Source organism: Diceros bicornis, chromosome 34, assembly GCF_020826845.1.
Source record: "Diceros bicornis minor isolate mBicDic1 chromosome 34, mDicBic1.mat.cur, whole genome shotgun sequence".
NCBI classification, from domain to species: domain Eukaryota; kingdom Metazoa; phylum Chordata; class Mammalia; order Perissodactyla; family Rhinocerotidae; genus Diceros; species Diceros bicornis.
The window spans coordinates 32,681,516-32,697,609 of NC_080773.1; the positions used below are offsets into that span (position 1 = coordinate 32,681,516).

At 42.7% G+C, this 16,094-nt stretch overlaps 2 protein-coding genes across 3 annotated transcripts in view; both read left to right on the forward strand.

Moving 5' to 3' along the window:
• LOC131397709 (leukocyte immunoglobulin-like receptor subfamily A member 6) overlaps positions 1-16,094 on the forward strand; it is a 120,263-nt gene that overhangs the window by 71,820 nt on the left and 32,349 nt on the right. The window lies entirely within an intron of this gene.
• LOC131397410 (leukocyte immunoglobulin-like receptor subfamily A member 6) lies at positions 595-7,859 on the forward strand. 2 transcript variants are annotated; one of them, XM_058530260.1, is made up of 7 exons: positions 595-664; positions 885-920; positions 1,090-1,374; positions 1,532-1,831; positions 2,053-2,334; positions 2,653-2,952; positions 7,401-7,859. In XM_058530260.1, exons 1-7 carry the CDS (start codon positions 616-618, stop codon positions 7,535-7,537), a joined length of 1,389 nt encoding a protein of 462 aa, XP_058386243.1. In that variant the 5' UTR covers positions 595-615; the 3' UTR covers positions 7,538-7,859. The 2 variants fall into 2 exon arrangements, with proteins under 2 accessions (XP_058386243.1, XP_058386244.1); XM_058530261.1 differs by lacking the exon at positions 885-920 and having other exon boundaries at positions 603-664.

Sequence of the window (16,094 nt, forward strand, 5' to 3'; positions counted from 1 at the left end):
AAGACTATAACTGAATTGTTTGTCACCTGAATATTTGTAATGTCTTGTCTTCATTCATCTGAGCCCCATGAGTCCAGGGAAAGATCTGTCAGCTTCAGCAATGACTCTCCAGCTCCTGGCACCAACACTGGACATGGTAATTGCTCAATAAATGTTAACTGGCTGCCCAGCTGATGAAATAAAGGAAGAAAATTTGCATTTACAGAAGCTCGGCAAAAGGAAGTGATTTGCCCCAGCTCACAAAGCCTCTATAAGAGGCAGAGTCAGAGTTGGAACAGAAAATGTGCTGGCTCCTCCTCTGCCCTCTCCAGGACTCATATTCTGGGACAAGTGTCGCTTTCTGGATTTGGGTTTGGCATGAGGTTGGAGGCAGAGTGTGTGGGTGTGCAGAGACTTGGATCTGGTCTGGAGGGTCCCCACAGCCTGCTGTCCTCTTGTCTCCATACTTTAGGGAGTGCAGAGCGAGGCCCTGAGAGGGCTGTTCCCCTTCCTGTGAGGCAACAGATGAGGAACTCACGATGTGTCACATGGAGTCTGGTCCTTGTCACACTCTGTGCATCTGTCTGTCCTGTCTGGCTCTGTGGTATTTATCAGTCGTCTGCTCCACTGGGTTCCATGGGAGGCAGAGCCAGGACACCTACCCTCACTGCCCTTGTCTGCCTCGGTGAGTTTTGGGGAAAAGATGAGGGATAGTATCTCCTCTCCTCACAGGTCCTAGTCCCCGAGACCCCAGGACTCAGGAAGCCAAGGGGGGCAGAAATTCTGGGAGGAGGAGAGATGTGCTCAGTCCCAGATTGGACCCCAGTGCTCAGGGATCCAGATTTGGCCCTGGAACTTCTACGTGTGGGTTGGGGGACATGCTCTCACAGGGAACTCTCTTCCAGATCTGTGTCTGGGCCCATGGAACCAGGTACAGGCGGGTGAGTCCTCCCCGACACCACCTGCTTCAGTGCAGTGAACCCTCTGGGCAGCTTGGGGGAGGTCAGAGGGTCTGGGCTGAGGTGACCAGTCTGGGAGGAGTCTTGAGTGACATTTGGGGATGCTGAAGGAGAAGGGATCCCCTGACACTTCAGGTCTGATTCTTTCCAGGAGCCCTCCCGAAACCCTCCATCTGGGCTGACCGCTCCATGGTCACTGCGGGGAGCACTGTGACCATCGGGTGTCAGGGCTCTGTGCAGGCTGATGTCTACCATCTGTATAAAGACAGAGGATCTAAACCCTTTGATACAAAGGCCCCACAGGTCTCCAGCAACAAGGCCAATTTCTCCATTGACTCTGTGAGCTCACACACTGCAGGGCTATTTCAGTGTGCATATCACACACACAAGAACGGCTGGTCAGAGCGCAGTGACCCCCTGCCCCTGGTGGTGTCAGGTAAGGGAGAGGAGCTGGTCCCCTCCCACTGTGGGCTGCTCCTCATAGGCAGAAGGGAATGGAGTGGGGACTCAGGGGACCTCAGTTCTCACAGTCCACACCTGGAGTATGTGGGCTGATGGTCCCCCTTTAACACAGCTCCCTCCTTCTCCCTCAGGAGTGTACAGCGCACCCTCCCTCTCAGCCCACCCAGGCCCTGTGGTGGTGTCAGGAATGAATGTGTCCCTCTCCTGTAGCTCACAGTTCATAGGGGGCATGTTCCATCTGCTGAAGGAGGGGGCAGCTGACCTGTCCAGACACATGGAATCGAGGATCTATCAATGGAGGCGGCAAGCTGTCTTCCCTGTGGGCCCCGTGAATACCTCCCATGGGGGGACCTACAGGTGCTATGGTTCTCCCACCTTGTACTCCTATGTGTGGTCACACCCCAGCAACCCTCTGCATCTCGAGGTCACAGGTGAGGGAACCCCCAACATTTCTCTTTCCTAGGACACCAAAATGACTTACATATGTGCCCAGTGAAGCCCTGAGGGTGGTGGGAGGGTGGTGACTTGGGCTGCTGGGGCCTGAACCACAAAGCAGGAGGCTTGAGGAGGGATGAATGGGAACTCTCACTGCAGGCCCAGTGGGCAATATGGGGTGTGCGTCCCCTTCAATGCCACTGTCCCTTCTCTCCAGGCGTCTACAGGGAGCCCTCCCTCTCAGCCCAGCCGGGCTCACTGGTGCTCTCTGGAGACAACCTGACCCTCCGGTGTCACTCAGAGGCCGGCTTTGACAGATTCACTCTGACCAAGGACGAGGGGCTCACACATCCCCAGGGTCTTCATGGGCAGCACATCCCTGACTTCCCTCTGGGCCATGTGAACCACACTCATGGGGGCCGGTACAGATGCTACAGTGGACACAACCTCTCCTATGCGTGGTCAGCCCCCAGTGCCCCCCTGGACATCCTGATTGCGGGTGAGGCGCCCCTGCCTTGCCCCATGTCCTGATTGTCAGTTCAGTGCCCTGGGCCCAGGGTCACCCCTGGTGGTGATGGGATCCAGGGAGAGGGTCCTGGAGCAGAGGCTGAGATGGGGCCGTGGTCTAGGGAGAGGACTGAGAATGGGAGAGTGAGGGGCAAGGAGATAAATGAGACCCATCTAGAGTGACTGAGGGGAGCTGAGATGGGGTCACAGACAGAGTACCTGTAGAGGGGACAGTGGTTCCCCAGCTCAGGGTCAAGGGCATGTGGGGAGAGGGCAGCTCTCTACACATCACAACCTTCCTCTTTCCCAGGAATGTATGAGAAACCCTCCCTCTCAGCCCAGCCTGGGCCCTCAGTGTCCTGGGGAGAGAACGTGACCCTGCAGTGTCGCACTGAGATCCGCTTGGATACCTTCCATCTGTCCAAGGAGGGGTCACTTATTCCTCCCCAGCACCTTCACCTGCAGAACATGGCTGCACCCTTTCAGGCCAACTTCACCATCAGTCTTGTGATCTCAGACCACGAGGGGACCTACAGGTGCTATGGTTCAGACAGCACCTCCCCCTATGTGTTGTCACTCCCCAGTGACCCCCTGGAGCTCCTGGTCTCAGGTGAGCAGCCCTAGAACTGTTCCCTCTGTCCCTATGATCTACTTGGGGCCCTGTCCTCAAGAGATGTCTTGGCTGAAAATGGAGATAGGGGGCCAGAGGGAAGGTCACCCAGAAGAGGATCGGCCCCTCAGTGTCTTTCCTACTGATACCTACCCCCTGTCCCCTCACGTGGATCTAGAATGTGCTAGGTAGGGAGAAGGACAGTCTTGCAGGGGCCACAGGGCAGATGTAGGAGAATGTTTGAGTGAGGTGCGTACTTCAGGGTCAGCCCAGCCCTTCACCTACAGGGCCCATATCAACAACTGGAGATTCACTGAGGCCCCTTTGCTCAGAGTGACCACAGACCACCCAAGGCATTCTGAGAGTCTCTCTGAGGATCTAATGCCCCATCTGATACTCAAGGACAAGCTTGTCTCCTAGGGAACTGATAATTGGCAGGGATCTAGGCGGGGACCACAGGACTTTAGGGGCTCTAGGCTGGGCAGATGATGGGTGAGGCAGTCATAGCAGAAGGAGATGTTGGGCCAGCCTTGGAGAGGGGCAGCTGGGCTGAAGATGGGAGAAGAGCAGCCACCCCTCACTTCTCCCATCTTTGGTTTATGATATATGGGGTGTGATCCACTGGGGAGTCTCAGTGCTCCCTGAGGTGGTGATTTTGGACAGGTCTTTGATTCCAGAGCTCCTGGTCTCAGGTGGGGAACCCCTGTCCCTGTCCTCTCTGAGCTCAGGTCTTCTCTGGGCCCCATCCACAGGAAAGTCTCAGAAACGGTGGAATAATTGGAGCACAAGGGATGTTCCACAGAGGAAATCCAGCTCATGAGAGGGTGGAAATAGGTGGGAACCTCCCACCCCTGGGACTCCCCATCCCTGCAGTCTCAGACAGGGCTGAGGATAGGAGAGGGATAGGATGAGACTCAGCGAACCTAAGAGGAAATGAGATTAGACTGAAGTTACAAGTCAGAGGCCCCACCGAATGACTTCCTGGTGTCTCCATCTCAGAACCACAGCATAGCTACTGATCAGGAGCCAGGAGCAGGGGGAGATACCACAGAGGTGCTCAGTCTGTGAATCAGGGTGGCAGGGACCCACTGAGTAGATGGGGCTGAGTGTGTGTGGGCTCAGTTCTCCTGGGAGGGTGAACTTCTGAGAAAGCCTTTCCTCGTCTGAACAAGGGGAAGCTGCATGACCATGACTTCCAGAGGCCCTTTAATTTCTGACCTTCTGGGGCATCTGGGAAGTGGCTCATCATAGACCTGCTCCTGGTCCAGACCTCTCTGGGCCTGTCCTGCTGCTCCCAGTAACTCTCACCTTGTCATGATCAAAAAGCTGAGGGAGACAGGAGGCCGGTGCATGTGATTTTTATCCATCAGTCCTAGAGTCTCAGCTTAGCAAGAGAAGCCACAGTATTGTGGAGAACACAAAGATTTGGAAACCCTATTGATTTAGCACCTCAACTCTCCTGGTCCACACAAAAACTGTGGGGTTTTCTACTAAAAGCCACTCCCCCTTGTCAGATCACCTTGGTCCCAGGCCCCTGAGCAGTTTTGGAGGATGTGTGGAGTAGAAGGAGAGGGATGGGGTTGCAGCATTTGGTGTCCAGGCCTGAGCTGGAATCCAAGGAAGATGCTGGACTGATGGAGGAGGACAGGCTGGAAGAGTTGGAGAGAGGACAGGTGGACACTCCCTTGGCAGCTCCTAATTCTCATTTCCAAGAAATCTTTAGATGAAGCGCCTCACACACACATGTGAGAGTCCCTTAGCCCTCTCAGAACAGGATAGGAGGCTGCTCAAGCCTAGGTTGGATCTGCTGTGGATGCAGGTGGAGCCCACAGCAGACACTCTCCTATAGAGAAAAGCACCCGCCCGTGGGTACTGCTCTGCACAGCCCTCCTCTGCTCACCTGGAGGCCTCCAGCCACTCAGTGCACACCTGAGACTAAGGAGGGCCTGTGCATGGCTCACTGGGGTCACTTAGGGCATCACTGCACAGCATGTCTGTGTCCAGCTCACGTCTACTCTGCATTTTCTGTGCACACCTCTCTGTGTTGCCTCTCTTTCACGGAGAACTTTAATACCAAAACTTGCATATATAAATTTGCAAATTTAACTTATAAACATTTATGACTTAAAAATAGGCAATTCTATTCCTATTTTCATTGGGATTAGATTAAGTTTATACATTCATTATGGAGAGTAACTTTATCTTATCAGGAAGTTTTCCTTCAAAAGATGATTAAAAGGAGGGTTTATTTATGACTTCAGATGCATTTTGAAGTTTTATGCATAAAAAGGTTTAAACTCACAGCTTAAGATTTGTTCAACTGCTTTATTAATTGATAAGTAGGATCTTTGATTTTTTATAATTTCTAAATATTTAAATATAGATAACAATGATATTGGCTTTGATATATTAATTTTATGTCCCATTAACTTACTAAAGATTCTCCACCACTCAATTGTTTTTCAATTGCTCTCCTCTGATTTACTGACAATAATTTCATTAAGCTCAAGGAAATTGAAATTTCACTTGTTTCCAGATTGTGCACCAATTTTATTTGTATTATATAGTATATGAAAATGCAGACAATGTAAAATGTTAAGATATACTTGAGTGTCACTTTCAGATAATATCTTCATTTTTAATCCAAATTGTTTTAAGGCAAACACATCAAAAGCCTATATTTTTTGTGTGTATAACACTATTGACCTATCCATAAGTCCATTTTTCTGTTACATTCAGATTTTATTAGGAAAAAAATATTATTTTGTTTATAGAAATTAGGATTTTTTTCTGGACTATTTTACATCTCCCGAATTCTTTCTCTTTAATTTTAGCCACGGTGAGATACATTTAAAAGACTTATTAGTAACAAACATCTGGATATTAACCCCATTGAGTGACGTCTATTATTATTTCATACTTTTTGACCAGTAGAAACTTATTTAGAATTTTTACATTGAGATATATAATTAGAATTGATGCATAATTTGCTTTTTCCTTTTTTTATGTTAAAACTGGTTAAAATAGATTTGAGGAGTTACCTATTTTTTGTGCTCACCCAATACATAAAACCACTGATTTCCCTATTCTGTAACAACTTGAAGGCTAACAATGTGGATTTTCTTGGTTTGGGATATTTGAAATGGAGAGGGTAGAGATTATCTACTTTTTGTCTTTCGTGTAGTGTTTACTAAGTGCCATTAACTTTTACATGATTTTAATATCAAAGAAGCTGAGAATTTCACACATTCTTATAACTCACTTTCTTATCCAGTATTTTAGCACGAAAAAGTTCATATATAAAATCGAATGACTATCTTCTCTGCTTGGAATCTTATACCACTTCCCAGAGTTATTTCAGACAGAGAGAGAGAGAGATGATGATGATAATGATGATGATGATGATGATGATGATGATGATGATGATGATGATGACAGTTATGGAAACTCCCTCATCTGTCCTGTCGTTTCTGGCTTGTCTCGAATGCACCAACACCCCAAATCTCAGCTACCCCTTCTCCTCTGGACCCAGCTATATCTCACAGACATGATTTCATTCTTTATTGAAGAACAGTCAGAGGTCTCTCTGGGGACCTGCTCTTTCTGCAGCCTGTGATGCGCCTCATCTGGGTCTTCACGTGGCTCTTCTCAGGCTCCTTCTCCTATTCAGGAATCAGTTTAAGCGTAATCTCCAAGTGTGACCTTCATGGTGACACTGTATAGATCAGACCTACCTTCCCATTAAATAATTTATTTCTTATAATTAACACAACTGGCGCTGTATGTTTGTATGGATTGAATTTTCTCTGTTCTCTCATGTGTATATGACCCACCTCTCATCCATGGATCCCCAGTCTTCAGTTGTTGAGTAAACGTAAGCACTCATATCTGGAAGAGTTAGCATGAATGGTCAATAGCCCAGAGTGAACAGAGAGCATACAAGAATTCAATTATTTCTGTATTGAGAGACCAGGTTTATCAACGATCCTGAGCTCTTGGGGCACATCCAAACTCTGTTCCAAAGAAGTTCAAAAGCAAAGTCTAAATTAAAAAAAAAACACACACATGAAGAATGATAGAATCCAATGAGAACAGAGGGAATACTTCTACAACAGAGAAAGGATTCTTTAAGAGACTGCATAATACTTATTTCATGAGAAACAGAGGGAATTATAAGACCACAGAGCCCAGGGGAAAGGCTTGAGTCATATCAACTCCTCAACCATCCTCACTATTTTGTGTTTCTCAGAAGCAGCTGACATCATCAGCCCATCACAATACAAGTCAGACTCCAAGAGTAGCAAGCAGGAGAAATTCTCAGTTATGGGGCTGGCTCAGAGGGTCATGTCCTCCACAGGGGAGGCAGGTGACCTTGGTGGACATCTAGGGATCCTGGGGTGATTTTGCTCTGCCCTCACCTCTGTGACCTCTTTCTCCACAATTCCTAGGCTCACATCCTCAAGATTACACAGTGGAGAATCTTATCCGGATTGGCGTGACTGCCGTGATCCTGGTGGTCCTTGGGATTCTGCTCTTTCAGGCTTGGCACAGCCTGAGAAGTCCCCAGGATGCAGCCAGGAGGTAGACACAAAAGAGAACTATGCACTGTTCAGAGTGGTAGAGGCTTGTAAATAAATCTTGTGTGCCCAGGAGGTTCTGGAAGAGCATCTGGAGCATATGTTGTGTGAACTGTCTACAGGTCATTGCAAGGTGGAGGAATCATTGTCCATGTGCAGAGACAATGTTTGGACTCTTCTGCCAATAAACTGTGGATCATTACCTCCCAACCACTGTTGAGTTGTCTTGACTGGCTCCTGTCTTTCCCCTTTTCTGTGAAATCAGCACGTATCCCACATGGCGGATTTGGGTCCTCACCTCCTCACACTTTCATGCTCTGGTACATTTTCATGCAGTTCCTTTTTCCTTTATTTCTAATTTCCACATTCCTTGATGTGTATTAAGGAGTCTCTATTTCTTCTTTCGGAGCGTGAAATCTACTTTAATAAATCAATAAATTGTAATAACAAAGATCCAGCCTGAAAGAGGTAAACCCAAAATGATTTCCTAACACCCTCTCTGGACTCCACAAGCCCTTCACTTTTCATCAGAGGCTACCTGTGTAGTTTCTTCAGAAATATCATCACTTGGAATCAAGACATTGCTGTTTGACATAGCACAGTTCTTACTGCTCCTGAAAAACCCATTGTTAAAAACACTGATTCAAGGCATTTTCCAGTTTCTCTGGTGTATATACTCCCTTCATGGCCAAATTCAAGGTGCCGATGTGAGAATGACATGGAGTAAATTATCATAAACTTAGACTTGACAATAGTTTTCAGTTATGACACTAAAAGCACAAACTGCAAAAGAAAAAAAAATACAAGAATTGAACTTCATCAAATTTAAAATATATGTTCGTTAAAAACGATGATTACGGGAATGGCTCCATGGCGTAGCGGTTAATTGCGTGTGCTCCACTACTGGCGGCCCAGGTTCGGATCCCGGGCATGCACCAATGCACTGCTTCTCCGGCCATGCTGAGGCCGCGTCCCACATACAGCAACCAGAAGGATGTGCAACTATGACATGCAACTGTCTACTGGGTCTTTGGGGAGAAAAAGGGAAAAAAAGGAGGAGGATTGGCAATAGATGTTTGATCAGAGCCGGTCTTCCTCAGAAAAAAAAAGGAGGATTGGCGTGGATGTTAGCTCAGGGCTGATCTTCCTCACACACACACACAAAAAAAATGATAATTAAGAGTGTAAAGGCCAAATTCCAAAAGTGGAAAAAAATTTGCAAATCATGTATCTTATTAGGGTCTAGTATCCACAATGTAAAAAGAATACATTTAACTCAACAATGAAAAACAATCCTATTTAAAATAATAATAGTCCAATGGCTTGAACAGACATTTCTAAAAACAGATACACAAGTGGACAGCAAGCATATGAAAGATGATCAACTCACTAGTTATTAGGGAATTGAAAATAAAACCACAATGAACTATTACTTCAAACCCATTGGATTGGCCATAATTTGAAAAAAAAAAAGTGTAGATGAGGATGTGGAGAAATCTGAACCCACATACACTGCAGGTGGGAATGTAAAATGATCAAGCCATGTGGAAAACAGTTGAGCAGTTCTTCAAAAATTAAACCCAGAATTACCATACAATCTAGAAAATCTCCTTCCAGGTTTGTTTCACTTATGCAAGACTAATAAATTATAGAGATCTGCCATACAACTATGTGCCTATCGTTAACTATACGGTACCATGCACGAAAATTTGCAAAGAGGGTAGATCTCACATTAAGTTCTCTTACCACAGTAAGAAAAGAAAAGAAAAATAATTGCTAACAGATATTTGAACAAACACTTATGAAAGTGTGTTCATAGAAGAACTGTTCACAATCAACAAAAAGTGACAACATCCCAAATGCCCATCAACTGATTATGGAAAAACAACAACAACAATTAAAACCTCTGAATGTCTCCAACAAGTACATTTGCCAAAAGCAGGGAGACACAATCCACAATCTCAGGTGAAGAGTTATTGTCTGGAGGACAAGAGGTGGTGAGGGGGCAGAAATGACTCAGACATTTTGATGGATAGTGGTGAAGAGAAGGTGCTGCTGCTTATGGAAATAAGAAAGTCAGAGAGAGGAAGTGCTTGGGAGAAACAAAACTACATACCCAGGCCAGGAGGGAGGTGGTGGTTCCTCTGTGAGTCAGTTGACAGTGTTATAAACATCTCCCCAGGCCTTCTTCTCCTCTTGGGTTCACCCATCCTGTGTTAGCCCCATTGGTTCCTCTAGCCAACCAAGACAGAGCGAGGAAGAGCCCTCAATTCTTCACTCTCTTGCAGATCACTTATAATGAACAAATTCAACAGTTCTGCCACTGATCCCTTTTATTCATGACCCTAGACCACCACCAGGGCCAAGTTTAATAAAAGACTCAAGACATCTTCTTGGTGCGACCCCATCAGCCTCCTTCCTGCTGCATACCTTGGGCTTTCACTACCTGGTAAGGTGTTTTATTGTTATGGCCCCAAACTTTTCTGTCAATGACCCTGCAGAAAGCCCTTCCACAGGTCTCCTCCTTCCTTAAAGAAAATTCCAACCATCTCCACCTGACAATCCATGAGGTTGATGATTGGGCTGAGCTAAACTCTCCAGCCCCAGCAAATCCACATGAGAGGCAAATCAAAAAAAATCCACTGGGGGATATAATAGAGCTCACTTAGAATTCCAATACATTAGTGGTTTGAGTAAAAAGTTATTTCAACCAATTTGGGGAATATATTGGAATTATCTAGCAAAAAGAAGAGACATTGAGCGACAAAAATAAAGCATATACCCTAGAGGGAAATGTGTATGTAAACAGAAGGTTACATTCTAAAGAGCACTGATAGGAGTGGGTCTTATTTAGAAAACATCCATAAATTAAAAAAAGAAAGATGGGTGGCATATCTCCATCACGGAATATCATATGACACTGCAAATGCACAGATTAAATCTACAACGAGCAATCTTCAAAAATGGTGATGAGTAAATGAAATATTTTTAAAAAGAGGCATGCAGGGACATTTCACTACGTAAAGTTCAGAAAGAGATACCATTTGTCATTTACATAGGCATACATAAGACAAACTCAATAAATAAAGGAAGGGAAAGAATCCCATGTAATCCATCTAGTGGTTAAATGTAATGCAACATTGAAAGGTTTATTCAAAATGGAAAGCACAGGGGCTGCTGGAAAGCAGGTGGTGTTCTTCTAGACCTTCATCTGGTGACTCATGAGTCCAGTTGTCATACTGGTGAACAGTACATTTCTGTTTTGTAACCTTTCTTTATTTTCTATACAATTGAGTGAGCTGGGACTGAAGTAGGGGCTGAAATCCACAGCCTCCACTAGGCATTGAACTTCCAAGAAAGTAGCTATTGATGTGTTAGATAGCAAGTATGTTACATCTCGGCAATGTGGTTGCCTCAATGCCATGACCACCGCCTGCCGGAGTAGTCTCACAAAGTCCAGTCAAACTGTGGGTCCCTGCCTGGGAGAGAAACTATGCCTCAGAAGAGAAAAGACCTTGCCCAGTATCACTTGACATGCAACTGAAAAATTTAAGTGGACATTAAAATTTCTCATTCCACTTTGTTCAAACAAGCTGAACAGGGATGTGTTACCGAACCCAAACATAGGTTCGTTTACCTACTGCATCGTAGGGCCAACAAAGAGACAATTGAAACACCAGGCTTGTGGTAAGGAAAGAGGTTTACCATTATTTAAAGGCAGCCAGATGAGGAGATGGGAGTTAGAACTCAGATCCACCTGCCAGAAGGGAAAAAGTTAGGGGTTTTTATCTGGGATTTTAGGCAGCAGAATGAGAGCATGTGCTGGGGTTTTAGGTGGGGGTGGGGGACCGTGTGGCCTTGTTGGTTGGCACCTTTCTGCCAGTCTTCATTAGGCCTTGAAGACTGAGTTTCTTTTTCCTTGAATGTCTGGACTTTTCTGGTTAGTTGTCAGCTTCAGCCTGAGCTTGGCCTTGGGAGGCTGCATGCTGATGTCTGGACTTTGACTTCCTGCAAAAGACAGCTCACTCATATACTAAGGATGGACAGAAAGATCTGGTTAGTTTTAAACAACAGTTGATTATGCTGAATAATTATCCTGCACAGCTGCAGTCAGCAAAGCTCGTCTCAAAGTATTTCTTCTCTTTTTCTAGCCCAGGGAAGATTTTTTAACCTCTGTGTGGTTGGTTTCAATCCTCACTGTCTTATGATCATTCTGCAATCTTGGGGAATGGGGGCAAAGACCACTCTAGCTGCTTCCTTCTGTAAAAGGGTGCAGACCAGGATCAGAGGAATGAAAACGTTTTATCTTTATTTTAAAGTATTTTTGGATACCAGGTGGAGAGAGCAAGATATGCTTTGCATGACCAATATATTAGTACTCTGATGAATGGCTTTGGAATAACATTTAAGTACACATTTTATAATTATATGGATGACTACACATATTAGCAAAATAGACAGCCCAAATTTTAGTATCCCCTCCATAAAGGACCTCAATCTTTGGGAAATCAAGTAGAAGAGGCCTGTAAACCAATCAAGGTTAGTGTGTAGAACCTCAGGTGAAATCTGATGTAGCCAAGTAGCCTCCTGTCTAATAGTCCAACAAGCAAGGTAAGAATCTAGGAGTCATTTATTACTTATCTTTAGAAGGCCATTTTCTGAACAACAACTTGCAGTCTATCAGGGATTCCCTTGACCATTAGGAAAAGACAGTGTCTAGAGTGTGAAGTCACTCAAGGTTTGGGTGATCACAGTTGTGATGTTTTTCTATGGCATGGTTAATATTTCCTGTTTTTTATATGGTCCCATCCAGCAGGGATGAAGTTTAGGATTTCAATGTGACCCAGTCTCTATGACAAAAATGGTGCAGAGAAACATCTGACAGTGCCTAGTTCCTTAGTTCATGTTTCCTCCGGGTCTTTGGGATCATCTCTAGAACATAGAATGGTCCCAAAGTTAGTCCTACATTGTGTAAGAAAGTAACCAGATGTTTAATAAGAAGCATTTCTATAAAAACAAAAAGAAAAACAAGGTTAATGATTAGAAAAAATTATAAACCAATTTCTGAGCTCAGGGGATGGGCAGTCAAGAAGATCTCTAGATGTCAGTATTAAAGAATCCACAGTTTGAAATGTCTCCAATGATGTCATCAGGCATTCAGATAAACCTTCTGAGTGGCTTACATAGCAAGAGGCATGAAGATTGTCCAAACATGGGGTAACATGGTGCTCTCTCTTAGGTTTATACTTAATTGTCCAGCTTCAGTTTGCAGGGCTTCAGGAAAAAGTGCGGTGTTAGTTCTCAATGGTTCCAAATGAAAAGGACAGAAAAAAATTTGAAAATGTTAATTTTGAGATCTGTACTAGGTACTTGAGGAAAGTAGAATTCAGGATCCCGGCCAGTTTACAGATAGAAAACACAAACCTTGAAGAAAATTAACAGACCAGAATGCAACATCCACAAATATGTATTATAGTTTTTGTTGAAACATAATTTTTCTCCCTAAAATCACCCTCATTCTTACCAAAGATAGCCAAATTAAAACTCATTCACTTGCAAAATAACTCTAGTTTTAATAAACTTGTCCCAATTATTTAAAAACACAGCAAGAATAACAATTGGTCATATAGACTCTTTTGAATCTGCTTTGCTGGAACTTTTTACAAGGAATCTCAGGTTGAATTTTAAAGGCATCTTGAGGCTAGGCCAAGCCAAGCACTTGTCATTAGACTCATCCTGCAATGCCAAGAGATTTCAGTGAATTCCTGTCTTCTCGAGGTTCCCAAAATATCCTGGGGTTCTCTGCACCTGCCAGAGAAGTGACCTTCCTTACTCACCTGCTAAGTTGCTGGGAACCCTGTAAGCAAGGTGCAAGGCCAATATTTTTGTGGCTTTATCTTATAATGTCAGACCTTTTTTTCTCTAAATCTGTCTGGTCATACCAAGTTTATGCATATTTCTCTTAAATATGACTTTTCAGTCAAAGCCTTGGTATTATAACAAGTGTTTTCAATTGTGTCCTGATATAACGAAAACATATTTTTATTGAACTTATATAAATAACTATATTGCCATGAATTTAAGAATACTCAGTAATCAAAATTTTTCAAATTCTTGAGAGATCAGATAGGAACACGGGGCCAGCCCCGTGACTTAGCAGTTAAGCGCGTGCACTCCCCTGCTGGTGGCCCAGGTTCGGATCCTGGGCGCGCACCGATGCACCGCTTCTCCGGCCATGCTGAGGCCACGTCCCACATACAGCAACTAGAAGGATGTGCAACTATGACATACAACTATCTACTGGGGCTTTGGGGAAAAATAAATAAATAAATAAAATTATAAAAAAAGATAAATGCTTCAATTTTGTTTACAAATTTTTATGTCATAGTTCTTTAAAAGAAAGAGAAAAAGTTTTCCTTAAACCTGGAAAAACAAAACATTAAAAAATCAGCAATATTTTAAACAAGTCCTAAAAGTTATAATCATCATTATTAATATATTTGGTCCCATGATATCAACTCTTGATCTTCTGTTATCAGTTTCATGATGACATCAGTTTCTCCATTACAGTTCTGTAATTTTTTTTACCCAGCTCAGTTTCCTAATTTGAAATTTTATCACAAACCTCTATTCTAGAGCGAGTGTCAGAATCTTTTCCATGAAGCTCTCTGAAGAGGAAACATATTTGCAAAAACTTCAGAGTAAAACAGCTATCTGCAAATGACAAAACATTCAAAATGACAATTGACAAAGACACTTGGTTATTTCTGTGACATATAACACCTTGAGATAATAACTAGAATTATGACTGACAATCAGGACAGATCAGAAGTGTGGGAATGTTATATATTTTTAAAACACTTACATTAAAAATATTTACCTATATAATGTAATCAAGGAAGTCTTATTATTACTTATCTCATAATGTTTCACATATAATTTAACAAACAAAATAAGCCTAATTAGTTTAATATCTTCCTCTTTATAGTAAGAGAGAGCAAACTTTTTGAGAATTCTCAGGGCTGACTGGAAATTCTCAAAGATTCCTTTTTAAGTCAAAAGAAAGACTTTAATTTTGGGTGGGAGTTTGTCAAAAATATTAAAAAGTTTTAAAACATTTGGTCAAATAGGAAATAATGCTTAGTTATCCATTTAATCAAGGTGACAACAGAAACAGTCAAAGACAACAGAGAGTTAAAACAATCAAAAAACCTTCATGAAGAGACTTCAGTCCTTTTGAGCATAGGAAGTTATTTTAACAAAACACAAATTTTCTGTCGTTTAGGGAGACTTACTCAAGGCAAGGAAACACCTTTTATAACCTCTTTATCAAAAACAGACCAAAGTTCAAGCAAATTTTCATTTTAAGAGAGAAAACCAAATTCTAATTTTCCACCAGCTTACTTTAACCCACTTGGCCTTGCAAAAAGCTCCTCAGAGTTTTACTTCCACAAACCTACTGTCACTTACTTTTTACATTCAGAATTTGTGCCATGCATTTTTAACATTTTTTTCTCTAGTACTTTAGGGCAAATTTATCTTTCTTAATAAAACAAACAAAAATATCTCTACTTTTATACCTTCTTTACTGAAAGTATACATTTTACCTTCCTTATATATAGACTTTCCAGAAATATGTGCTTTCTCATAGAAAATTTCTCGGCATGCACAAAACATGTTTATCAAAAAGCTTAAACATTTTTTAGTTTCTTTGAGATAAGAAACTAAAGGAAGACAAATCTATGCCCAATCATTAATTTTGAATAGTTTATCTTATGTAGAAATGACCTAGACAATCAACAAATTTTATTATTTAACTTAATTTAGCAAAATTCTAAATTTTCAAAGTATTTTGGAAGCTATTTTTAAGCTTCCATACCATAAAACATAGTTATTGTACCCAAAACATCTTCCTCATTTTTTATCTATTTAAATTGCTTGTTCCCAACAATTATGTTTAGATTACTCACAAAAACTTCATGCGCCATTAAAGCAATTAGCCAGCATCTTGAGTTGTTTTAGGGACATGAACCATAACACACAATTATGTTAAAAAGGTCCCCCCAAAGTCTTTTGTGCTTTTCACATTTATTTAGTTTACTTGTTCCCAATAATTACATTTAGATTTCCGACAAAACCATCATGAGACATCAGACAAAACCAGCTATTATTCACAGTTATTATTTTTTGCTGACAAATTTTGTAAGAGAGATAACGTTTGTACCATATGCAATATTGATAACTCTGAAAAAATATTTATTTTAATCCAACCAACAAACTTAAACTAGCTTTTATTTACCAAAGATCACTTTATATTATGTTAACTTGAAAGGCAATTGGGTTAGTTTCTATTACATTTAGAAATAATTTATATAAGCACTTACTTTAAGCCAATTAAATAGAGATCCTTTAGAAATTGTACCATCTGGCGGCAGAAAAGTGTAGAGAGAGACTCACATACAGACAGACACAAAGAGAGATCTACAAAATTTTAACCAGGTCTCAGGTACAAAACTCAGAAGAACAACTAGATCCATTGCTTGTTGACAGATGGACCTGCTCAGA